This window comes from Lampetra fluviatilis, chromosome 2 (genome assembly GCF_964198595.1).
Source record: "Lampetra fluviatilis chromosome 2, kcLamFluv1.1, whole genome shotgun sequence".
Taxonomy (NCBI): domain Eukaryota; kingdom Metazoa; phylum Chordata; class Hyperoartia; order Petromyzontiformes; family Petromyzontidae; genus Lampetra; species Lampetra fluviatilis.
In genome coordinates this window covers 21,505,007-21,532,221 of record NC_136276.1, presented here as the reverse complement: position 1 = coordinate 21,532,221, position 27,215 = coordinate 21,505,007, and the positions used below count along the sequence as shown (strand labels likewise).

At 47.3% G+C, this 27,215-nt stretch overlaps 1 protein-coding gene across 1 annotated transcript; it reads right to left on the bottom strand.

Moving 5' to 3' along the window:
- Positions 1-3,277: 3,277 nt before the first annotated feature.
- On the bottom strand, positions 3,278-23,670 carry LOC144938133 (cyclin-dependent kinase 14-like). The gene is made up of 15 exons (XM_078865852.1): positions 23,625-23,670; positions 23,056-23,087; positions 20,955-21,105; positions 18,504-18,589; positions 16,089-16,183; positions 14,555-14,634; positions 13,011-13,105; positions 11,694-11,756; positions 10,420-10,543; positions 9,019-9,139; positions 7,905-7,998; positions 6,960-7,023; positions 5,887-5,935; positions 4,578-4,717; positions 3,278-3,597 (listed from the first exon to the last, which is right to left on the bottom strand). The coding sequence occupies exons 1-15, from the start codon at positions 23,668-23,670 to the stop codon at positions 3,467-3,469; spliced, it is 1,371 nt and encodes a 456-aa protein (XP_078721978.1). The 3' UTR covers positions 3,278-3,466.
- Positions 23,671-27,215: the final 3,545 nt, after the last annotated feature.

Genomic DNA, 27,215 nt, shown 5'->3' with positions numbered 1-27,215 from the left:
CAGTGAAATCCTCACACAACAGCGGCGTTTTCACGGGAGCCGTTTTAAAATGCATTTCTTCCACCCGCTGTCAGCACCAATCGTCCCACACATATGCCGACACTCTGCCTTGCCTGGCGCATGGGTCGGAGGCCTACGGGGGGGAAGGGGAGGGAGGGAGTCTCTGGGTGTCTCCTTGATTTTTGTTCCTGGGTAGTAAGTGTTATTTACTAATTGCTTATGCCTCAAAAGGATAGAAAATGGCTATTATCCCCACAAACTTTGCTTTTGTGACCAGGATTTTACATGAAGAAATTACACAAATGCACACCACGTTTTCTCATTGAAAATAGGTACATTTCAAAATATCACTGTCCTGGTCACAAAAGCAAAGTTTGTGGGGAATAATAGCCATTTTCTGTAATTTTGAGGCTTAAGCAATTAGGAAGTAACACTTACTACCCAGGAACAAAAAATAATAATACATTTGTTACACAGTGTTATAATGAAGTGTATTATTAACTTTGTTTTTGTGTCCTGGTCACAAAAGCAAAGTTTGTGGGGAATAATACTAGCCATTTTCTGTAAATTTTGAGGCATAAGCAATTGGATAATAACACTTACTACCAAATATGTTTTTGTTACACAGCGTCCGTCTTCCCACTTTGCAGCCTGCGCTGCGTACGCAGTCCTGTGGCGAGTGTTCCAGCTGCTGCCCTTTAAATGCCGCGTCAACACTGCGCTCATTGCATCGCCCCTTCCCACCTCGTGCCAACAATCACCACCACCACCAAGTGCTTATTAGACATGTTGGCCCGGTAACTAGTTTCTTATTGATGTATTAATGGTTGCGCGGTGGTGAGTGCACTGCGTCATGAAACCGGCAAGCCGAGTTCGATTCCCGGCCATGGCTTACATCAGCGGCGAGTGATGTCTGAGCCAGTCCTGGGCATACCCCCCTTCACCACCTCGCACCGACCAGTTAGGTGAAATTACAGTCAACCAAGCCTCATAACCGATACGGCGTACGGAGTACTTCATCCAGAAGTGGTTTGACAAATGGCCGTATAAATTAAACATAGTTGGAGTAACCGGAGTTGTCTAAATCTTCATTTTAATCTTCATATTTACTTTGACCAAAATTGCACGAAACACAGAAACACTTCCCAGTCATGAGAGCGAATGGCTGCACGTGCCTATTTTGAAGATGCTTTTTTTGTTTGTTATTCTCCAAATGGGAGCCCAGCGATGTGCTGCCGGCCTTCACGTTGTCAGCGAGGCCATGGCCACAGGCTAACGAGGCGAGAGACACGTGACCTCGTCGTCGTCGTCGCCCTCGTTGGTGACACTTTTGACAGGTGGCGACGAGGGGACGTGGCGAGGAGCTTTCGCGTGGCCACCCCTTCTGCGCCCGCAGGCCGGAAGACGTGCGATGACAAACGTCTGTCGCCGTGCAGAAACCGTAACCTCGCCCTTCGCAGATGGTCGGGTTTCATCAGGGACAACGCGAAATTAAACAAAACGCAAGACACCCGCGCGGAGAACGGGGCTGCCAAGGCTGGGGTGCGGAGGGTCTTGTCCCACGAGTCCAATCGGGATCTGGTATCAGTGACACCTCCAAACCACGCACACATCCAGACCGAAATAGGCAGAACAGGTCCCGCCAAGGTCACGTTAAGAGTTTGTTTACATCTGCAGTTCAACTCCTCTCGTGCGAGACGTTGTGGAGAGACAGTTGTGTGTTTGTGGATATACGGATTTGCGGATAGTGGAGGCGGTTGCGTGATACTGGAATGCGTGGATGTGCTACGAAAAAAAAAGTGAAGCCAAATTGAAGAACCTGGACACAAAATCCTGAAGACTTCGATGACTTCGTTAAAATTCTGACATCTGCTGCAAAAAACAACAACATCCCGAGCGGGTATCGGAGAAAGCTCTACCGCCACTTTGGCAACACAGAAACAGAGCAAGAGTTTATCAGAAGTGGCGACCGAGAGAAGGGTACTACACTGCTGCAGTCCCTGATCTCCGTCACTGCAGATTTGGACTTCACTCACTCCGGCCATCAACCCTGGCAGCTGCTCCAGAAGCCGGGTACCTCAAAACCAACAGACCAGAGACCGCCACCAACCACAGCGGACGCCGTGGCTGCCCACGCGCCGCTGTCCCCGCTCAAAGGCACCGATGGACAAGCACAGCTGACGAGCTGTCCGCAAACAACTCACCAACTCTCCGCCACCAACATTACTTTGAGTCAACTACCGCAAGCGACAGATCTAACGAGGCCAAATTCACGACCGCTGAAGTGGAAGCGGCCCTCAGGGCCACAGAGTCCAGCAAAGCACCGGGATACGATGGCCTACGTCCCGAGTTGCTAAAGAACCTGGGACTTGATGGACAACGATGGCTTGCAAACAATCTTCCCGGTCACACACAGGACAGGCAAAATCCTGAAAGCATGGAAGCAAGCCAAAGTCATTCTGAAACCCATAAAAAGTCACAAGACTCCATCCAGCTACAGGCCAATAGCCTCCTTGTCCTACACCTCTAAGCTGATGGAACATGCTCCATGCTTGTCAGACTTACCCCCCATTATCGATCATACGCTGCCTTCCGAATGAGACGGATTTCAAACTGTCTGTAGCTGCTGCGGGTAGATGGTTGCCGTCACCACCATCATAGAAGCCAGTTTCCAGCGTCAGCAGAAAACTGTCACAGCAAATGAATGACCTCTGTGCTGCCTATGACACCGTTTGGCATCATGGCCTGCTGCTGCTGGTAGACGGTCAATATCATCCGACGCCGTGGTACTCTTCACCTAATCGACGCAATGCTCAACAACCGAACTTTCAGGGTGAACACCTCGCTGGTGAACACAGTCGCAAGATAATTACGAAGTGGCCTCAACTCAAGGCTCGCCGATGCTAGCACCGTCACTATTTAACACTTATATATGTAAGTGACCTGCCATGCAATGCTGTCCTGAAGCCCTCTCGTAGCTAACAGACCTCGGCATTGGCATTAAGCTCTTGAACATATTGCCGCATAACAGAATATAACAGTTAATGTTGAAATTACTACACTGATGTCATCCAATCCGAACTCACCCTAAGGTGCATCAATAAGGCAATGCATGGAAACTCGTGCTCTCCCACACTTTATTTGTTTTACAAGGTAAGGCCCACTGAGCTGTATAGCACTTTTTCAGAAGCGACATGGCCACAAATGATAGCTCAACGAAGTGGCTTATCGCGTGGTCATGTATAGCAGCCAAATACTCTAAAAGCATGTTTCTTAATGTGGAAAGAAAAACCGGAGGACCCGGAGAAAAATCCACGCGACCACGGGGAGATCGTGCAAACTACAAATATACAGGCGTCGTCAGGGCCGGGATCGAACCCGTGGCCTCCTGTACACCGGGCGAGGTAGTTAACATCTCCGAGCCACCACAGTGCCCACCACGAGTGCCGTGGCAACGACGCGCTTCTCAGCATGGCTGCTGCTGCTGCGGCTGCCGCCGCCGCCATTTGCTGGGCTTCCAGGTGCTGCTGTTGGGGTTGCAGTGCGCCGACCCCTCTGGCAGTAGCTCCACAGACTCCACGCTGAACACCGACAGCGCTGCATTGCAAACCGCACGGCATTCGGATTAATGCCGAACCTTCGATTAGCACGGTTGGCTACGTACGGTGCGAAAGAAGTTCTCAACATACAAACAAGGTACAATGCAATGTCTGGGCTTCGATCTGCCACAGTGCTTCGATTCTCAAATGCTGAGATAGTATGGAAACCTGGTGATGACGACAACATCAACGACTCTGTAACACTGTAAGGGTAGACACATTTTCACATAAATAAAAGTTCACTGAAGCAACAAAAACAAAAAACAATCCTCAGCAGCAGCAGCAGGCCCATCATCATCCTCATCACAATCGGCTCTTAACCGGTGGTCAAAGCGATTCCCTGTAAGCTTGACGACATAAGGCAAGTTCCTTGCCAACGTCCGTGGTTGCATGCACCTGTGCTGGTCGCTCTCGTAGGTCGTACCTGGTGCAAGTGTGTATCAGAATCAGATTTGTGTATACTGGAGGAATCCGATAAGCTATTAAGCTCTTTTTCACAGATGTCGAGTCGGGGCGGGTCAGAACGTAACAACAACAAACAACACAAAGACATCAACACAGGTTGCACAGCTTTCACCCCCAGTGCTTTGGAGGCAAGGGTTGGTGAGTTACACAGATTTATGAAACTTAAAACCTGCGGTGCTTTAAGATGGCCAGGAGATGGCAGTGGAGCAAGTTTAAGATGGTATGACAACAAGCAGAAGGCGGCAGTACAGCAAGTAGATTCGTGGACCTTGGGAGTTGCACAAATGGCAACATCATCGGTGAGTATCCGATGAAATGCAACTGATATTGGCCAAACATCCCAATGCTGAAAAATGACTTGCAAATCACACGATTGCGATTGCCCCCTGACTGTGAAACAACACCGCAGTTGACGTCTGTGCCCTTGGCGAGAGCTTTGCGCAAATGAGCACGACGCGAAACACCAAATAATTTCAACTACGATCGTGATGCCGACGATGCTGCAGGGCTGACCGTCAGGCAGAGCGCGCACGCGGGCAGGGAGGTCGCTGAAGAAGGAGTGCCTCAGCGCTGCGTGGGCAGGCAGCCTCCTGCCAGGGCAGCACTGCAGCAAGCTCCGTGCCAGGTCCTCTGCGTGCGGGACACAGCCCAGCCTGACACACAGGAGTACCGCACGAGTTTGTAATACAGCAAACGATCCTGCCGTGGTGCCACGGGCCATCGCCTCCTTACTCATGAACTTGCCGTCTGCGATTTTGGCTGCCTGCGAAGCGCGTCTGGAACTCGACATGGCTGATTCATCGAGAACGACAGAAGGTGATGACATAGGGCAGGAGTGGGGAACGTCCGCCCCACGGGCCGTATGAGGCCCGCGAAATCATTTGGTGTGGCCCTGCCACGGCAACTGCAGGCAGGACTCGAAATTCAATAAATCTAGGAGCAAACCTGGAAAAGCAGTTGCAAGTAGCAACATCATCAATACCAGCTAACATCACACGCCTCGCCAAAGAGAAGCAGTTCCTGCTATCACATTAGGGTTGAGTTAATTAAATGTTTGACCAACTATAACAGGCTAATTTTTAAGTTGATGATTTTGTATGGCCCACGAATGATTATAATTATACAAATGGACATTGGCAGAAAAAAGGTTCCCCACCCCTGAGATAAAGTGATGAGAGAGAATGTGACGTGAGAAAGTGATGAGATAATTTTCACGTATTTAATAGCTTATTTATGAATTCATTTAAGGTAATTCATTACAAAGAGGTTTTTTTGGGCCAACAATAATTTTCGGAATTTGTTATTCACGAGCATCTACGGAACGTATCCCTCGGGAACAATGTGATTCAACATTAAAGCCCTCGTAGACGGCATGGGAGTGAAGTGGTCATGCTAGTGCCGCGCAGCAAGAATAGTCTGGGTTCGATCCCCGACTCGACACCATTCTGTGTGGAGTTTGTGTGTTCTCTCCCTGTTTCTGCATGAGTTTCCTCCGGGTTCTCCAGTTTACACCCGTAAAAAAACAACACTCGATGTAACTGGTGTTTTGGCTAAATATCCCAATGCTAACATTTCCTGCAAATTACTCAATTGAGATTACATTTAGCAACATCGCCTCCCTATTCCAAAAAAACGTGGCAGTACCTTCAAGAAAATTAGTCTTGAGACTCAGGATTTGCTGGGTAAATAAGCAAAATAAAACAATAATAAAAGTACAAAAACACAATAAGTTACAAGTGTTAGCCTCCAGGAAAACTGAGAGTATCGTGTGATGTTTTATTCAGCAGCGGAGACACGGTCAAGTCGAATTCACTCCACTCACATTCTCCATACTCTTCCCAGCTGCCGCGGCTTTTGAGGCACAATGTCTTCTGGAAACGCAAGTACAGTACAACAGTGGGATTAGTGAATATATTGAAAGGTACATTATGTTAAACTGGTTGCTAGATAGCTCAAGAGGGCAATGCCTTTGTCAATATTTTGCCAACATAACAGCTGGGTCTCATTCAAGACTCCCACTCAAGAGAGATTAATTTCCTAAACGGGGGGCTTTTATAGTCTCAAGCAAGCCACTGGTGGCTGTACAAAAACAAATCATTTAAAATGTGATTTAGTACTTTGCTTGAGCCTGTACATTTGTGAAGACCTAATCAAGATCTGCGGAACAAAGCATGCTCTGTGTCAAAGTACACATTTAAACACATTCCATTTGAATGTTTGTATATTTCTCTACTATATTTATACATTTAGGCCACTAAGAGCCCATTGAGATAAAATACTATTTTTTTTAAAATAAAAGTTGGCCAGTTGCTATTTAGCTATCGTTTAATGTTCATACTGGGCACGTGAGTTACAGCACGAGCAAAGATTGGCATGCCCTCTTATGGGTTACTGTCACAGGGTCATAGATGCCCACTCTACAGCAGACGGCACTCTGACAGTTTATGTGCAGCAGATGATACTCAATTCAGTGCTCCGTGAACACAGGCTCAGTGGCGTTCGTGCCATTCGGCCACTTGGCTACTTGGGTTACTCAATGGCCTGAACATAGTCAGGCCGTCGAGTAATGGTGGCGAGATGTTAACTCCCTTGCCTGGTATGCAGGAGGTTGTGGGTTCGATCCCGACCATGACGCCTGCTGTATATTTGGCGTTTGCATGTTACTCTCCCCGTGGTCGCGTGGATTTTTCTCCATGTCCTCCGGTTTTTCCCTCCACATTTAGAATCAAAATGCATTTAGAGTATTTGTCTGCTATACATTTCCATGCGATAAGCCACTTCGTTCAGCCATAATTTGTGGCCAGGTCGCTTATGAAAAAAGAGCAATACAGCTCAGTGGGCCTTACCTGGTAACAGACAAATTGTTCAGTTTAATAGTTTCCAAGCACAACTCACCTGGCTTGTAGAGCGGCAGAGATGTCACTTCTGGCCATTCTTCTTCGTTTGGTGTCCCAAGCACCTGGACGGGGATGTTAAAACATGCTTGTTCAGGGAGCCGATTGTGCCGATTAATTCTATGCCCAGGGCTTGGCGTTTCTGTCCAAATTGACCAGCCGTCTGTTCGTCTGTGCATCTGTCACCCGAGAACGTTTCACATGTGGTTGAAGCCGGGTGGAGCCGCTGTGAGAACGTGGGTTCTCACTGGCCTTGCCCAGTACGAGCCCCATGGGAACCGGGCGTTCCTTCTCTCCGCGGGGAGGTTGTAGCGGACACTGCCATGTCACCTGCCGATGCCACCGAAGCTGCTCACGAGGTGCAGCTAGGGTTGCCGCGATGTGGCCAACCTAGGACATGGCCCAGCGGCAGCGCGTTCCCCGCTTGTTGCAGAGGTTCACAGCTCCAACCCGGCAGGCTGCCCTGGTTAATATTGCACGTGTATTAACTGTCATGATCGCGTGACACCATTCGAAAAGAGTTATGCCATTGCGTTCTGGCGTCACGGTCCAAATTTGCCAAATGTACGCGCAAATCACTCACGTGGGATGACACACAGGAAACATCGCCCACTCCTGTGCAACTACTACGGACAGTGTCTAGAAACTACAGCGCCTTCCTTCGTGATCGCCTCGCGCAATGAGACTGGCGTGATACCGCTCCCGATCGTTACCCCTACCGTGGTAGGGTAGCGAGCCCGGACGCCCTCGTGCGATCCCTAATCTCGAGCATGCATTACGCGGAGCTTGGGAAATGTTATCTGCAGTTTTTTTTTCTGTATTTTCAAAATCCACTTTGCATTCTGGGTTATTTAATGGCAATAACACCGAGAAGAACAAATGTGAGCAAATGATTATTATAATTGTGAAATAACCCCACGGTGCAACACGAACGGCGCGGCTCCACCTGCCACACGCGCTCCAGCTGATCCCAGACGCCCGGCACCCCGGGGAAGATCACCATGCCCTGCAGCATCTCCACAAAGATACAACCGACAGCCCTGTGCCCCACACACACGGGAGAGGAAGGAAAGAACACGTGGGCGCGAGCGAAGCCTGTATCAATGGGCACTCTGCAGTTAGTTCGTCGGCAGGTGGCGTGCGGTGGGTTCAAGTGTGGGTACTTCCACCACTTCCAAGACGTCTGGTGAGCGTGGAAGAGTAGGCCAAATACCCTCTAGAGCAGGGGTCCCCAACCCCCGGGCCGCGGACCGGTATCGGTCCGTGGCCTGTTAGGAACCGGGCCGCACAGCAGCAGGAGGTGAGAGCAGTGAGTCCGCGCGTGGAACCTGCCCCCATTGTTTTATTATTCACCACTTCCGTCCGCGCCTCTTTCCCGCACTGCGCACTTGTCACAGTCACAGTGTTGGTAAGCCCACAAGCTGCTAACCCCTAGTAGCCAAAATGAGTAAAAACAAACGTCGCTGGAGAGCTTATTTGAAAAGGGGGAAAGACCCAATGATGACCCCCCCCCCCCCCCACGAAACCGGTCCCTGGTGCCAAAAAGGTTGGGGACCGCTGCACTAGAGGGACTCTCTTGGGCTTCCTTGAGTGAAGGCCTTTCTGCCAGCAGTCGCTTGCACAAGTGACTTCAGGTTTGCACTTTTACCACCTTTCTAACCCTTTCCCGTTCCGGGACGTCTGCAAATTGCGGGGTGGGTGTCCCGTTCACCGCTGAATCCCGGAAAGCGCAAGCGGTTCAGCGTTGATCTTATTTAGAGAGGCGTAGTACTTCTGTACTCACCGCAGCGACGACACGGCCACACTCTATGATAGCTGGTGCCAAACTGCGCCACACGCCCTCCCGCATGGCCCATTCCGTTCGGGATTGAGTCGGAAGAAAAACCGATGACGTACACGTACGTCATCGGAACCGCAATGGATTCATAATGTTCGAGTGAAATGAGCAGGCGACGCTGAGAGAGAGGCCAATGCAGTAGCTGTGCATCATGGGACAGGGCACGGTGCGGCCGGGGTCCGTGCGGCGGGGGCGAGCGTCCTGCCCCGCCGGTTGCTCTGACCACATGTCGAGGCCGGAGGAGTATCGCGTGGAGCCGAGCAGCGCGTCGGGCGGGCGGTACCACAGCGTCGCCACCTCGCTCGAGTAGGAGCGGCTGGGCACCGACTGCGCCCTTGCCATTCCTGTGGCGGCGGCAGCAGCAGCAGCGGCGGTGGCGGTACAGCATTATTATTGTTACCCGGCTATGTTCACCCAGCAAAGACTTACTGAGTCTCAACAACATTTCTGGTGCTTGGTGCGAGGTTATCCGTATTTCTAAACGCCATAATTTGCACGTGATTTTCCAGCATTCGGATGTTTGGCCAATACCAGTCACAGTGCGATGTGTTTTTATCTATGGGATGAAAATGTGGAACCTGGAGGAAACCCGTGCAGAACAGGTGGAGAACATAAAGACTCCACACAAAAAGGTGCCTGAGTCGGGAATCGAACCCAGACTCTTCTTGGTGTGAGGCAGCCATTGACGACTGCCACATGTGGACTGAGGTCACGTGGGTTTGTGACACGCACAGCCCAAACTTTCCTGACGAAGTAATCGGTGGGATTTCAATAAAAAGGGTTACATTAAATTAGGGCAAGGAATACATGAGCCTTAATTCATTATTTTAACTTAAAATAATGTTGAAAATTGTGTATGCGATGTTTAACACAAAGCTTGCTATTCATTTAAATAAAAGTTAAGTTTACTTTACCGCTGGTGGTGGTCATCTATTGCCATTGTTAACAACAAGCCCGACTAAATCTAAACTTTACCACTAATCTTGACTTAAACCTTTCGTGACTGCAGGAATTCATATTCTTTGGATCTTTTGGTAAAGTCACGTTGATCGAAACGTCGTAGTTTTTTTGTTATTTTTTATTATTTTCTTTTAACCTATCTACGTGACTTTACCTAAAGACCCAAAGAACATATATAAATCACTAATCCTTTTCTTTTAACAGTTAAGGCCCACTGAACTATATAGCTCTTTTTCAGAAGTGACCTGGTGACAGATGATAGCTCAAGGAAGTGGCTTATCACGTGGAAATGTATAGCAGCCAAATATTTTAAAGCATGATTCGAAATGTGGAGGGAAAAACCGGACGACCTAAACAAAAATCCACGTGACCACTGGGTCCGGATTGAACCCACGACCTTCTGCATACCAGGCAAAGTAGTTAACATCTCGCCACCGTGGCTCCCCTCTGCTGCTCTCATATGGGGGGGGGGGGGGGCAGTAAAGCTGTTGTGTGTGGGGGGGGCCACCAGAGCAGTGATCACCACGAAGCAGAGTTAATTCGGGAGGGCCTCGGGGACATGTGGTGGTGCAGAGTACACGGCGAGTGCCGGACCGTGACGCCACGTGACGACACGTGACGACGTGCATGCGCGCATTTGTGTCCGTACAGACTTCACGATTACCAAAGTCGGCAAGTTTGAGCTCCCCGGACGCGCCGAGCAGCAGGTTGTGTGGCTTGACGTCGCGATGCAGGATGCCCCGCGAATGCGTGTACGCCAGCCCGCGCAGCAGCTGCAGCAGGAACAGCTGCACACGCAACGCCAGTCAGTACACGAGACATCAGCTCCGATTGACCTCAGTCCCTGAGCGTCAGGGTGGCAGGACAGGGCTATGAAGTCGATTCATCAATGTGCCTTTTTCACCGATGCTCCCCATTCGTTTGCTTTAGTTTAGAGCTCGAACCAGTCGAGAGTTTGCTTCTTAAACAAATGCTAATGAAAGCATGGCTCCAGAAGGCCCACTGACTGAAATGTTATTTTTTTCGCAATGAAACACACCCTTTAATGTTTCTCTGTCAATGGCATAACCATGTCACAGACAAGACAAAGACAAAATACCCCCCCCCCCCCCATTTAGCCTCAGACTATTGGGGAAAGTTCTGTTAGCAAGCACCTATGAGGGCCAACACGGCACACGATGAGGTGGGAGGCCAGGACCACACGATGCTTACACACTGCACCAGGTACTCCTTTGAGGCTGAGTTGACCTAGGGGAGGCCCAGGACCAGTTCAAACATTCACCACTGTTATTGGTCGTGAGCGGGAATCGAACTCGGGTCGCCGGGTTCACAGTGCAGCGCTTCTAACCGCGACGTGATCGTTCCTCACGGAGACGCAGCACACACAGACACGAAGAGAGAGTGATCACACCGAGACGCAGCAGCTGAACGAAGCACAAGTGTGCGTCATGCAGCCACACAAGCCACGAGCAGACACATTCCTACGCGGAGATGTACAAATACATAAGTGAACTGACGTAGTCATTATCATTGTTGTTGTTACACCTGTTTAGCCAAGAAAGCCTCAGCTGAGGGTTCTGCCAAGTTTTCGCAGTAGGCAATGATGGTGCTGTGCGTGATCCCAATTGAGTAATTTGCAGGTACATTGAGCATTGGGAATTTTTGCCAATACCAGTTAGTTACACCGTATGTTTTTTTTTTACTACGAGAAGAAACTGGAGAATCCAGAGGAAACCCATGCAGAACAAGGTGAGGGCATACAGACTCCACACAGGAAGGAGCCCGAGTCGGAGATCAAACCCAGGCCCCTTCTTACTGCGAGGCGCGAGCGTATCCACCGTGCCACCGTCGTGCCACCGGGCGCCTCCTGGCAGCGCAACATAACCCACGAGCAGGTTACATGACACGTGGCCTTGGCAGGAGGCTGTGGTCACTGACCTTCACGTTGTGCGCATTGAGGCCCCCTGGGTGCCTATCCATGTACTGGTGCAAGTCGGTCTCCTGCAGGCGAGGAACCGAAGTACAATTAGCTCACGCATTCTGGAATGAGTGAGCGCACGTACGCGCATTCCCCGTCACGGGCCCTTCTCTTTTTATAACGCAGAGAAGATATTTTCAGCATGTCGTAATGTTCAAGCTCGTGCTAAAATAGTGCGGGTCATTTGTAACGAAAAAAAAGCGATGAGTTTTATGGAATATACAGGGAAATCCAATTAAATATTCCCCAAATTATTTTAAGTCAAAGCTTCTACATATGTCTCATCTGTCTCAATACATTTTACAATTTGCATTATTATTACAAATGATAACACTCTTCACAGTAATAAATTGAGCCACACGATGTTCAATCATCTGTTGCGAAGTAAGAGGTTCATTGTATATATAAGCCGGTCACCGTGTACATTAAGGATCATCTTTATTTTCATACAGAACCTTCCACTCATACCTCAAAGGTCTCAAGTCCAAGGATTTACAATGATGCGTGACACACTGCAGGTGTCCCTTGATACATGCAGTGCTGGAACGATTACTGTTCAAAAGCAATCAGATCACCACAGTCCCCACAAGAATAACAACAGGTTATCATTTGTATGTTGGACTTCTTTCGCACCGTACGTAGCTAATCATGCTAATCGGAGGTGCAGAGTAAGGACAACAATCTAAACACAGAAAGCAAGTCTAAAGAAATGAGTTTTCAATCTAATTTGACCTTTTTTGCCGATGTTGTATTTTACTTTGAGGTCACATGTTAAAGTCACATTTCTCTCCGATCACAAGACCCAAACACGCACAAGTATAAAGATGTCTGCAAGTATACTTAACTTTAGGATCTGACCTTTTTGCCCATTCTCTGTTTGACCCTGATGCTTACATTTTTAAAGATTTTTTTGTGCTCAGAGGCGGTGAGTGGAGAAGTTACCTCGTAATAGAGCACAGACAATGTGCTGTGTTGCGTATCATAAATGCACGCGTTCACGTTAGACGTAAGTGGTATAATGTTCACTGACCGAAAGTACGATCTGCAAATTAGTCGAATTGTTTAATGGGCTCTCAGGCCCGACTTTGAAAACGACTCCAGACGGGGTCATTTTCAAAGTCTGCCCAGCAGCTCGAGATCGCCGGGAATGCACAACATTTGGCCCAGGCCTGGTACGGATCGGTGTAACCATTCCCGCGGGGGACGCGGGTGCCGGGTCTGCGCATGAATTCAGGCCACGCAGGGCAGGCGGGCAGGCGGGCACGAAGAGCACTCACCAGGTACTCGAAGACGAGCGTGAGCGCGTGTTGGGTGTAGACGATGTCGTGGAGCAGCACGATGTTGGCGTGCTTCAGAGTCTTCAGCAGGGACACTGAGGAGGGGGGCAGGGGAGGAGGATGCTGCCTTGGGGTTTCTGGGGCTTCTTTATGTAATTGTCCCACAGCTTCATCTCCATTGCGCTATCGGCGTCATGTAAACACGGTGCAGAATCCATTTGGACCCCCTCACAGAGCAGTGCGACCCCCTCGTGCGAGAGAACGGCCCAGGGAAGCGGTTATCACAGAGCTACCTCCGAGATCCCTTCAAATGACCTCTGACCTTTTCAAGGCACTCTGTATTTGACAGTAATGTTCGCCACATGACGACCAACATGAAATGTAATTCTCCGAAAAGGAATTTAGCCTAATTAAGTGCAGATCCGAATTTAATGTGGTGGTTTTTTTTCTTTGTGTGTGCAGTCATTAGTGGCTGGGCCGAGACGTGATAATAGCAAGCGACTGCTTGGTTTGACCCAGGGATCTTAGCAAATGGCAGCTCAGCACTCTGACCTCTGAGGCCCCTGGCTACGTCTGGCACGTTACATTTTAATCAAACAGCCATGTTGTGCTATGAAGACGTACCGGCCGATATTGATGTTGACTTTTATATTTAAAATTGGGTGAAGACTAAATCAAAATGTAACGGAAGTGCTCCAGTTATACGGGGTGAGCAGCGGGCTCACGGCTGTGCTCGCCGTGCGGCAGTGTCGCTGCGATGAAATGGTCAAAGCAAGATTGAAAGATCGACTTAGTGGATTCAGCAACTCGTTCACGAATGACTGCACAATAGAATGACCGTGTTTGGTTTTCTACCTACCTCGGCCTAACACATCTGTAATGCAACGCTTAACTACATATCTTACTATATATTTGTGTGTGTGTTGGACAGCAGACACACAGAGTGACACTGCGAAGTAGGCCCGTCTCATGGTTGCTGGCAAAATAAATAAAAGCCCGCGCTGGATTATGTCATCTCAATTCTCCACTGGCCTGCCACATTGTACAACTCATTTCCTGCAATGAATGCCCCACCCCCCACCCCGGCTCTCCTTCAAAATCTCCAGATGCACGTTTGCCCCCTCTATCCGTACAGCATCTTGAGATGTGTACATGGCCGTTAAGATGCTGTGTAGATGACAAATTGCGCTGTAAATTTCGATTTAAAGCTTTCCTGACTGCTTGGATTCATATTATTGGTTCTTTCGGTAAAGTCACGTAGAAGGGAAATAATAAAATAATAAAATTTTAACATGATAAGATACAATTCTCACGACGTTTTGGCCACAACGCAAGCAGCCGTCCTCAGGTGAAGAACAGGGCTGTCGGAACGCTGTTCTTCACCTGAGGACGGCTGCTTGCGTTGTGGCCGAAACGTCGTGAGAATTGTATTTTATTATGTTTTATTTTTATTATTTTATTATTTCCCTTCTACGTGACTTTACCGAAAGAACCAAGGAAAATAATTTGCGCTGTGTTGAAGCGGCAAAGTAGTGGCCACTCACCCTCACGGATGGTGTTGAAGGGGGCCCCTTCCTCCTCGTGTATGTACACCACCTTGAGGGCCACGAACTGCCACGTCACACTGCGGCGGGACAACACACACGCGGGGCCCTACTACGATGAGCACGTGCGCCAAGTGGCAACGTTACAACGTCAACAAAATAATAAAATAAATGAAAACAACTCAATTAAATAACGACGGACGCTTGTGTTGCGCCCGAAACGTCGTGATTTAATTTAGTTGTTTTCATTTATTTTATTTAAATTTTTACCTACGTGACTTTACCGAAAATAACAAAGAGTGTGAATAATTACAGTCACGAAAGCTTCAAATCTAGAATCCATGATTGGATGTCACATTTAAATGGTGTTTATTTCTCGAACCACTGCGTTTATGTCTCCATTCAAATGCTGTCTTATGCTTAGAAATCACTCTGCTGTGGTGTTCCACAAGGTTCTAGTCTTGGCCCTTAGCCTTCCTCAATATATCTCCTGCCACTTGGCAAAACCATCTCCAGTTTCAACTTTGACCATCATTTCTCTACTGATGACACTCAGCTCTACATTGTCATTGGCCCTGCTCCTGCATTCTGCCTTGATGCAGTCTCACCCTAGATGGGCAAGAACTCTCTCCGGATAAACAAGAACGCACTAAGGAAAAACTCCAGTTTATGCGTGCACCTTCTAAACGTCTCCATCGCGCTGGCAGACGGTCTAAAACCTTGAAGCCACCACCAATCCTGGGCTCTCGATTGCCTCTCGCATATCCCAACTGTGCAGGACCTCAAACCTCCGTTTGTGCAACATCTTTAATGCCCCACCTCCCCTGCTGCGTGGACGCTTATCCATGCCCTCAACGCGTTTTTACTCAACGAGTATAACTCTCTCCCCTTTCATCAGGCCTGAAAATTAAGGCTGATTATTCTTATGTTGTTTTCCCAATTAAGTGATGGGCGAAATTTTTTGTTTGTTTGTTATCAAATTGGACATATTTTGACAATGACGCCGGAACACATGGCCTACTCCTCTCTCTCTCTCTCGGTAAAACGTCACAGGATCGGTAACGTCAGCTATGAAGCAGAGGGCCTGTGTTTTACGGCTGATAGCCGCCACAGCATGAACCTCTGCAGCATGGCCGCTTGGACGTTTCCCCACCCCTGACGCCGTTAGCTTCGGAATCAGAATCTATCCCCTCATTCCCTGCTATCAAACGCCTCTTCGTACTCTCTACATGGGCATGTTTTCCCTCTTCATATCGTGCCTTGAGATATGGTTGCATTTACACGCTTTAGAAATCCAACACGTGATAGAATTTCTGGAAGGAAACCCTTAGTAAACGTGATTTGTTTGGACCCAGAATTTTATTTCTGGAAAAAACATTTGGTTATTATTTTTGTATTATACATATTCGTTTGAGAGTTAGGCTACGCGTCCTAACCGAAAACAAATACGGGTCATAGTGTTAGCCGTGAAAGCCTACGTGTGACGCATTTTTGTTAGTGACCAAAACAATGTCGGTGCACAGTGCCTCCTCACCGGCTGATGCCCTTGAACACGGTGGCATACGAGCCCTGCCCAATTGTCTGCAGCCTCACGTAGAGCGCCTCGCCACCAAACTTGCGAGGTGCCAGCTGAAGGCAAGAGACGCACTGTGATTAGCCCGTACCAGCGACCGTCGGGGGCATTGCCACTTGAGCAGTTGCCAGCCAGCCTGTTGTGTGCCAATCAACGAGTGTTACTAGCTTCCGTTGGCCACTATAATTCACTGTGTACCAAAAACAAGTTTTGTTCCTGGGCAGTAGGTGTTATTTCCTAATTGCTTATGCCTCAAAAGTACAGAAAATGGCTATTATTCCCCACACACTTTTCTTTTGTGACCAGGACAGTGACATTTTGAAATTTACCTATTTTCAATGAGAAAACGTGGTGTGCATTTGTGTCATTCCTTCACGTAAAGTCCTGGTCACAAAAGCAAAGTTTGTGGGGAATAATAGACATTTTCTATACTTTTGAGGCATACGCAATTAGAAAATAACACTTACTACCCAGGAACAAAAAATCGCGTTACATAGTGAATTATCGATCAGCAATACTCAACTGGACCATGCTGAACCGCGCTCGGAGGCAGCACGGGAGACATGCGTACACGATGCGTACATGGTGGAGGCCCGAACCATCAAACGCTCCGCCAACGCGTGCGCCATCCACGCACACCCGGGCGGTATCGCTGCAATCCATACAGCGTCGACTGCCGCCTTGGATTGGTTGAACTATGACATCATCTATACAAACTGTTGATTACCCCCCCCCACCACTCCCCATGCCACGAAAGAAGAATACTGAACTGAAAAGTTGATGGTATATTCATATGAAAAACATCAATAGCATTTCACACCCAGTGATGGGTAATCATGACCATGTTTATATTGATTTAGCATCGTCGCCCACGATAATTGCATCTCACCATGAGACGTTATCAGACAATTTAAAAGTGTTTTACATGTGGGTGGAAATCAGAGCACCTGGAGTTGGAAAAACTGTATCCCATATAGCAGGGACAGATGATATTAGTCCACAATTTGCTGTGCCACCTTCTTCTGGCAAGCCAGGCTGTGGCACCTTGATGCCCACGGGAGGGGATTTTACAAAATTTGTGTGACCCACCAAACCTTGCCCCCCTATAGTGCTGGATTACAGGCTTGTGGAGTAAGGTGATATGCAGTTGCAAAGAAAGCTTGTGATTTGAACTTTTACGTAAAAAAAATTAAATCAAGATCCGAGCAAGAGCAGGTTGGAGTGTTTTTTGGAAACGTGATACTAAAAATGTACGTTCCAGTATTGTATGTCAAGTGAATAACTTGTTTCATGATTACACAACACCTCTTGTAACCTATGGATTGGAAATATCGACAGTGGCAAAGAAAACTGAACAAAAGCTGAAAAGCTTGCAAATATGCAAGCAGAGATGCCTTCTGGGAATTACAGTGACGGAAATAAATGAACAGGTGGATCAGAGAAGAAATACAAAGATACATCTATTGCAATGGCTGTTAAGGAAAAGAAGTCAGATTGGGCAAGGGCATGCTGCTAGAAAGGGTGATGGAGGAGATTGTTGATAGAATGGCAGCCAAAGGTGGGAACACACCCAAGAGGAGAAGCACCGCGGAGACACAGACGAGCTTCTGTGCAAGGGCGATTTGGATTACAGCATCACAAGACCACGAGGGATGGCGATGCCAGCTGTGGGACCCTGTCACCATTAGTGTTGAGGTGTCAGAGACGCGTGTGACCGTGTACCGATGGCGATGATGTTGGGAGGGCTGCATTCATAAGCGAGTGGAGAGGCTTTGGGTGCTCATGGCAAATGTGTTTGCAAATTGTCAACTTTTTTAACAAGTAGAACTTTGGTTTTTGATATATTCAGCTATGACAATCATTCGTAATACTAATAATACAGTACTCAAGAGGGCATCAGTAAGCCTCAGAGGCTATGTTCCAAGAGGATCATACTCTGGATTTTCTGGCCAATAACTTGAGTAATGGGAGATGAGGCGAGGATTGCGTGGGATAATTAGTCCCCCTTGCAGGAAAAGCCTGAACACTTATTTAATCACGTTTATTGTAGATTAATGCAGTACACAACATTGTACATTTAGGGAAAAAGTTGTTTGGCAGTTAAAACTGAAAAATTGCAACTGCAATTATTATTACAGAACTGAATGAATGATCAAATTTGGCTTTCAGCTGGCTGTGAGTTTTAAAATAGAATACATTAGAGCCATATAACCGTGTATCGATTGTGCAACCATGACATGAGAAAATAAAACATCAGAATCAGAATTTGTATTTAGAATGGAAGAATCTAATGAGATATGAGGCTCGTTTTCATAGATATCCAGACGGGGTGGGTCAGAAAGTTACAATAAATACAAAAACATTCGATTTGTTTACCAGGCCAACGTGGGGATGCTGCGCGTTGCTTGACGTATTGACTCCCGTCACATGCTCAAGGGCCTTGGAGGTGCTGGGTTCACAATCTAACACACAAACGCTCTGTTACACTGCACTTCTATAACTACCGAACACACGTGTAAGTAGGAGTGAAACATATCCAAAGACAATTTTCCACCCACTGTGAGTCACTGGATGCATCTAGCAAATTGCACCCTTTTGTGGGAGTGAACAAATGCGTTGTCACCACGCGAACATCCCAGCTTCTGTTTGTGGTGCTTTAATATTTCATAACACGGTCAAGTCAAGGTCAAGTCAAGAAGCCATCACAACCAATACTATTATTGCCACCATACCACACCATCACTCCCTTCATTATGCTCGATCGTGCAGCTGCTGCTATAAACTCGACAGTTATCCTTAAAAACTCGTCCTCTGAAATTCCTAGTTGTTTAACCCTCCTCTTGTAATGCCGTAACAACCGAGACGTTTCCATTGGCTCTCTTCAAACATAATTACTGTATATAATTGCCTAACATTAACAACAATCTAAAGTTTATCCCTGTAGTCCCCACTCTTATTAATTGGTCCAGATCAAGAGGCGATTATGACCAAAGCCATTGATGTCACCACTGCCACACCTCATTGCCAAGGCTTTCTCCCATCCGTAGGATTCCGCATCTGCTGCACAATTGACGTGCGATCTCCAAGTTCTGTTCTGACAGTCTCCCCCCATCTGCTCTTATTAGACTCACAGAAATGCTGACTTACAGAGCCACAGACTCACACAGAGATCCATACGACTCACATTCGACCACCATCTGCTCTTGGGTCTTATCTTCCCCAAGGCTTCCAGACCCGTGGATGGAGACCACTCCAATCACTTTATTCGTAAATGAATGCTCAGTCAACAGTATCGGTTGAATCAGTGATTCTTAACCTTCACTGCAGCCTTTGCACCCCTGTGGTTCTCAATCATATTTTTTAAAATAAATCTTGACTTAAAGCTTTCGTGACTGCAGGAATTCATACTCGTTGGGACTTTCGGTAAAGTCACGTATTCTATGGGAACCTCATTTGCCAGTAAAAATATGATAATTGGTTCTTTACCCTTCTATCTGGCAACAAAGGTGTCAGTTTTGTTGCCAGATAGAAGGGTAAAGAACCAATTATCAAAGTCACGTATTATTTTTCTATCTACGTGACTTTTCCGAAAGACCCAAATAGTAAAAAAATGTATGTGAATAAATACATCGGTTTGATGAAACAAAGTAGTTGTACTTAGGGGCCGTCCATAAATGACGTCACGCACCTAGGGGGGGGGGCGGGGTTAGACATTTGTGACGATGTGTGACGAGGGGGGGGGGGTGATAAATGTGACGTCACATCAAAATGCGCAACTTTAAATAAATATAGACAACACGTTCTACTTAATTAAATAGACTTCTTAATACATGTTTTCTCCTACAACATCAGAGTGCAGCGCCACATTAAATACGCACTACCATGACAATAGTTTAAAGCGATTCGAACCATGTTTTATTTTTTGGGGTGAGGGGGCAGAGCTTTGTGACGTCATATTTGAGGGGGGTCTGACCTTTTGTGATGCTGTGTGACGAAGGGGGGGGGGTCAAAAATCGTCCAAAATCGCGTGACGTCATTTATGGACGGCCCCTTATGTGCTCGTGCTTTATTTGTGTTTTTGATGATGTACCTTCTAATACAATTCTGGCCATATTTCGCGCCCCCCAAAAGGGGCATCTCGCACCACCAGGGGGCGCGTGCCCGCCAGGTGAAGAAGAACCACAGCGCTCGATGCTTTCTACCCAACACGAGCACCATCTCGTGGTCGCGACGTGGCATCAACGTGTGCACGAACATCGTTTCTGACACTTGGTGTGCAATGTGCTCCAGGGGGGACAAAGGAAGCCTGGCATGTTGTGACTCGTGCATCCACTTGGAGGCGCTACCATTTTACCAATCGCAACAATGTTTTAGGCTGGTTACCCCCTTTAGGTTACCGGTAAATGCAGAGTAAAAACCGATTGGAACATCCATAGAAACACACACGCATGTCTTCCAACAAATCAAGTTGCGTAATAAATAAATCCAGGAGCAATAATACACAGCACTTCATTTACAAGGGGAAACGTGGCAGAATCACACACAGATCCACAAATAAATTCAGCAGACGACAAATGCCATGAACAAGCCAAGAGTGTAATATCTACAAGTTGAGACGTGACCAATACATCATTCACAGCCCTTCATCAAGCAGCTGCTGAATGAGGGCCCCTTCCCCTCGTCACGTCGAAGAGCCGCACCAACACGGCTCGGCTCTGGCCTCAAGGGGGCCGGCTCAGAGCCACTGAGCCTGGCCACAGGCGAGCTCAGCATGGGCCCCATGGGCTGAGTCTGAGCCAGGCCACGTGACCCAGTGCGGTGCCTCACCGGGCAGCAGCAGGAGGGGGTCTCGCCAGGGGGAGGGCCCCCCCGAGGCCCGCGGTGCCGCCACCGAGTGGTGGCGCAGGGCCGCGGGGCCTCCCTCCTGCGGGCCCCCGTGGGGGGGCCCTCTCCGCGGCAGCGTCTTCGACTCCCACGTCTGGGGGGTACAAGACGGGCGCGCGTGTCACTAAATCAACACCACCAACCATTGCTTTGAACTCCATGCCTACGTCTTGAAACACAACGCGTTGTACCTTCGTCCAGTACTTGCCGTGAGCCATGCATTTGCTGTTTTGTTGTTGTTGTGACATTAAGGTAATGTGTTTATTTAAATTAAAGTTTATGAGGACGGGCTTGCCAGGGCCAGTTACATAAACTTGCTTCAATGCAACCTGTGCCTAATCCACAGATTCACATTACAAACTGTGGAAAAATATCAACAACTATAATCCATCAACCAACTAAACCAGCAACACGTGAATTGTTTTATACCACAGGCCAACAAACCACGAATTATATTTTATTCATTGTCCACATCCCAATAATGCTCCAAACCTCCCGAAAATCTCGTGAGACTCAAGTCAACCAGGCCAGTGGGCACGATTATTCTTGCTATTTGTGATGATTACAGTTGAGATGTTAAAAATAAACATTCTGATAATCAGTGTAATGAAGTTACGTTGGAGAATGACACCAACAAAGATACCACAGAAACCTTTCAATATTCCCTGAAAGTCACTTATGGTGGACGGTATTGAAGAGGCCCCTTCTACTCCTCTACTCACCACTAGATGGTGCACATCTTCACGCTGCGCGGTTTAACACTTGTATTTTTATCACGTTCATCACGTACTTACTATTTACTAGTATTTAGCAATGCATAATGGATGTGTGTGTCTAAATATAATACGCGAGCTTTATAACCGCCCAGGCACAGTTCCTATGATCACTGTTTCATTGCTTTCATGACTTTATTTTGGTGATTTCGAAAAGTTGTTTTGGTTTGGCCATGTTTGTAGTAGTACGGAGTAAGACTGATGGCTTTAATCTAAGTTGTCTTGTGGTTGTTGTTGTTTGACTTGCATCCCACTGGGATTTTTGCACACAGCGTTGGTGTACGGTGCTTTTTTTCTGCAATATTTGCTGTCTTTTCTTGGATTTTCTGTTTGCACTTAGTCACATGTTCACTTTAAGATGTTTTCTTGTTTTTGTTTGTTACGGTTGCACCCGATTCAAGAGCCGAATGGCTCACAGGGCTATACCTAATAAATGAACTTGAACTTGACAAAATGAACACTATTCATTCAGACGCTGTCTTTCCGACAGCCCTGTTCTTCACCTGAGGACGGCTGCTTGCGTTGTGGCCGAAACGTCGTGAGAATTGTATTTTATTATGTTTTATTTTTATTATTTTATTTTCATTATTTTATTTATTTCCCTTCTACGTGATTTTACCGAAAAAACCAAGAAAATTAACTTGAACTTGACAAAATGCACTTGGCAGGGGGAGTCTTGTAAAATAATTGACAATTTCTAGCCAGTGATTTGGTGCAGTCATGGATGAGTGTGGGCCCCAATCGTGAGCTCCACACTGGAGGAGCTGACGGCCACAGATTGCTGCTGCACACCGTCAACGAAACATGTTTGTAGGTTGAAAACTAATTTCTTTAGAACTGCTTTTTGTGTTTAGTTCTGATTGGCGGGATTGGCTACGTACGGTGCGACAGAAGTTCAACGTACAAAGCAGGGCAGCTTGATTTTCCTGACAAGTTGCATAACGCGACCACCCCAGAGTCATTTGTCAAACATAAACACCGCAAAAGGGCTATAGGGTTTAAAGGGCCTTAAGCATCACATACTTTCCATTGCCTCATCTTGGCTTAAAATGTCGCGCTTTTTGGTTCCACGTCAGAAAAGACGAAACGTGATTCACATCGTCCACCTTTTATAACTCTTCAGCCCATGCTTACCTGTCAAAATATTTTCCACATTTGTTGAAATATATGTGAAAATATATGAGTGCCATTTACTCTATTTACAAATATTGCTGAATGAAAGTGTGCAAATAATGTAACACTGATATCTGTACAGTACTTGAGAACATCACCTCTTCACATGCCCGGGGTTTTCTCTTCAAATCTAAACGCACACACAAATGTTAACACAGTATAAGTAAATTCTTCCCCATCATGATAATGTCCTTGTAACACTAATTAGCAGTAAGCTAAATGCAACACCAAGTTGCATTCGTGCATGAATAATGTCAAGGGCTATGGAATAAACGCGCAAAGAAAACACTCGTAACAAACCCTTCATGCTAGACTTGTAGAAATGATGAAAGTTGTACAAAATGTTGTAATGAATGTGATCACGCTCGTGCTGCGTGCTCACGTTATTCGTACACAATGTCTGAATGGGTTGTCAACAATGTAAAAAGTGTTCAATCAAACTTTTGATAACATCTTAAAAAATATATAATTGCAGCATTATGAAAGTTATTGCTCAAGCAAATAAAGCACACGATTGTGTCGAATGATGACATCAATTTAGGAATCGTGCTTTTGCCGATTCTGCAAGCCGCAAGTACAATTACAAGAATGTGAAATCTCACAGCCTGTGGTTTAATTTGACTTCAATTCACCTTAAAGCGCACGAAGCGTGCCGTGCGATACTCACTGATGCGGCTCAGCCGAGAGGTGACATTTCTCTTTATTTTTTCCATTTCGATTCAGAAGAAATAGACGCGTGATGAAATCACCGCCTCGAACCGTGGTCCCAATTGTCACGAGACACCCGATTGACGCTCTCGTGGACACACGAAGAAGCGTGGATCACACGGACACCAATGCGACTTCACGCCGAAGCATCAGTCGCCGTTGCAAGTTGTGCGTAAATAAAATAAAAATGCTGGTTAAGTTGTTCACAATGATGGCAGAAGACACCAGCAGCCACGTTCGTGTGACACCGACTCGATGTGTGGGGGCATTGAGTGCAACAAACGGGGCCTGTGTACCCCCTTAACTGTTCATGTGAAGTCTATATTCATCCCGGGCACATGACTGCCGTGACTCGTGCGTCTGCAATCATGTGGCTCCAAAGAAGCCGAGCATTGAAATGGCATTGTGTGAGACAAAGGGATGTGTTCAACTCCTCGGGGTAGTTTCAGCCGATGGGATTTGGAATGCGTCCCCCGTGCCAAACATGGCACGGCGTTTCAAAATGGCGTTCACTCACAGAAGGGAGTCGTCTAACTTCAACGAAAATTAACTTGATCTGCAGCACGAAGCGTTGTTTTGTCCATCACGGTTAATATATATGTTGTGAGCCATTAATCCAACGTTAACATTTCTATTTTGTACTCTTTGGTTCTTTCGGTAAAGTCACGTCGGTAGAAAAATAATAGATCACGACATTTCGATCACAACACGAGCAATCGTGGATTCCTGCGGTCACTAAAGCTTAAAATCAAGATTTATATTTTGCACATTGATCCCGTATAGAGGTTCACGTTGCTAGAGGACTCCAGTCTTTCTCGCAGACGGTCACTGCATCCCACGCTTTCAGATGCGCTCCTGTGGCCGTCTGGAACGCTCTTCCTTCCGATAATAGGAAGCCACTGGAGCTACGCACTTTTAAAGCATCTAGATTGAAAAGTAATTTATTCAGAACTGCTTTGTGTGTTTCGTTTGTTGTCCTTCCTACACACCTCTGATTAGCATGGCTGGCTACATGCAGTGTAGAAGAAGCTCTACATACGTACAATCTAATCTTGTAACAGTATTGCTTAGCCAACAATGCGATTTAACAAGATTGGTATCGGTATCCGATGCATTAACTTTTCCGAACAATAATTTGCCCTTCCCACGCACTTCTATTATGGAATAATTTTCCCAGTCTGCCATTTCCAACACCCCAATCCAGGATTGTCCCTTTGGTTTCCATGTCTATCTGTGTCAAGTTATTCTTTCACGTAGACTTCTATATGCAACACAGGACAGTTGACGTTCTGTCGGACCATCCCAATCAGCCAAAGTAATGTCCAGCTCAGATGAACATTGAGGTCGTGCTCATCGCCTGGAGCCAGTGGTTAGAAATTCTACATTCCTGTGCCAGGTGCCAGACTCAATAGGTCAATCACTGTTGACTCCCCCACAGCGGCACTCATTGCATCGACGCCAGACGGATAATGGGTTGAGTCAACCCCCAACTCGGATCTGAACACACGACCTTTCGACTGTGAGCCACCTGCTCAACTCAATCATTAGGGCCACCATCTCGCGGTCTCTCGCATATCCACGGCCACGTAAAATGTCATGATGAAGAGTATATACATCATATTACGAATGCGAATGAAACTACTTTAAAACATTTTTTACTTACGGGATGTGATCATAAAATATCTTACTTCAGGACTTTGGTGGTCGGTGCTCAAATATTCTGATTATCCCGAGTAGGTAGTGTACATTCCAAGTTGCTATGACATTAACTAGTATATCCTTATTGAACAGAGATCAGCCACTGGTAACCCTGTTGCATGTACAGCATGTAAAAACGTGCAGTCATTTTACTGGTCCCACAGAGATGACAGTCGCAATAATGTGGCTGCTGCATGAGGGGGAAGATCTGGATATGGGAAGTGTCCACGTGTAAAGCTGCTGCAATGCAATCACCGCTCATTCGCTGGACAGTAGTTTGGTAAACAAACATTTCGATGTCAGGTTTTCAGAGAGTTTTTCAGACAGTCGATTTTGGATTTTCAGATCAAGCAATTCCAGTTGAATCCTTTGACCGATAAGTAATTTATTTTATATGAAAACAAATGTTTTACTTTTGTATGTATGTATAACTTTTCACACCATCTGTAGCTAACCGTGCTAAATAGAGACAAAGACCGCCCGACACCACACCCACCGGTTACTCAATGTCGGCTGAGTCACCTTAGTGGAAGCTCGGGACCAGTTCAGATATTCGACCAATAATGTCTGGGAGTGGGAATAGAACTCGGGTTGCCGGATTCATTGTGAAGCATGCTAGCCTCTGAACTCCTGCTTCAATACCAATAACCCGCCATTCGCCACTAAGTGATGGTAACGTCACCACGGCACCTGTGCCAGGCTAGGTGCACTTTGAGGCCACGTGAAGTGTCGAAGGCACGCTGACAGGTCTCAGGACAGACCGAGGTGCCATGGGTTGGCTGAGATGACCGGTAGATGCACCACCAGCTGTACACCCACACTGTGCCAACTTTCTGGATTTGATCCGCCCGGCGCTCCACACGTTGTTGCGAGCGTCGCTCCTCTGCCTTCCGTTGTTGCTGGAGGGCGACTGCCTCCAACTGCCCAGCAGCGTCCTTCACGAGTCTCCTCCATAGAGACCGATCGTGACACTGCTGGTACCAGTCGTCGGCAATTCCACTCAGCTCCACATCCTCCCATACCGCATCAGTCCATCTCTTCTCCAGCCCATTTCGTGCCCGTTTAGCTCCCTCGATGCGGCCAAACTGAAGCTGCTTGGGCATGCTGTGGCTGGGCATGCAGGCTACATGATCTAGCCAACGCAACCTTGCCTGCCCGAGGAGCTTACTGATGGGAATGTCTCCATATCCTTTAAGGATTTATGAGCACCTCACAATCCAGCCTGGTTAAACCCAGGATGGATCGTAGGCATGCCAGCCTGAATGTTTCTAACCGGCGCAGATGTTCTATTTGAGGGGTCCACGTTTCACAAGCATAGAGAAGAGAGGTCATGACTGTGGCCGAGAAGACTCGAAGCTTCGTGCGAAGCAGCAAACCAAGTAGCTCCACACAGCATTGCACAGCCGATGAAGAGATAATGCTGCCTTTACTGATTTGGAGTGAGACCTCCACTGTCAAACCGGAGCTATTCGCCACTTAACAGTGCTTGTGCCAGGCTATGTGCACGATGAGGCCATGCTGTTAAGTGCGGAAAGTTCGCTGGCAGGTCACAGGACAGGCCCAGGTGATATGGTTGATCGAGATGACTGGCAGATGCACCACCTTTTGCTCACTGTGCCAACTTACTGTGTTTTAACTGCCCGGCCCTCAACTCGTGATGAGCGTTGCTCCTCCGCTGTTGGGGGGGGGGGGCAAATACCTCCATTTGCCCAGTAACTTCCATCATGAGCGTCCTTGACACTGCTGGTACCAGTCACCGTCAAGTCCAATCAAGCTCCACATCCTGTACATGATCCTAGTTATTTTCGAACCCATTGTGTTTTCTGTTGTTTCCCAGCGGTGCCCCTCCAAC

Excerpts from the sequence above, each read along its gene's own strand:
- LOC144938133 (XM_078865852.1), bottom strand. The coding sequence starts at position 23,670 with ATGGAAAAAATAAAGAGAAATGTCACCTCTCGGCTGAGCCGCATCA. Across the intron at positions 23,088-23,624 it reads CTCTCGGCTGAGCCGCATCA|ATTTGAAGAGAAAACCCCGG; the intron begins GTGAGTATCGCA and ends GTGTGCGTTTAG. Across the intron at positions 3,598-4,577 it reads CGTGCGCGCTCTGCCTGACG|CGCTGTCGGTGTTCAGCGTG; the intron begins GTCAGCCCTGCA and ends TTTGCAATGCAG.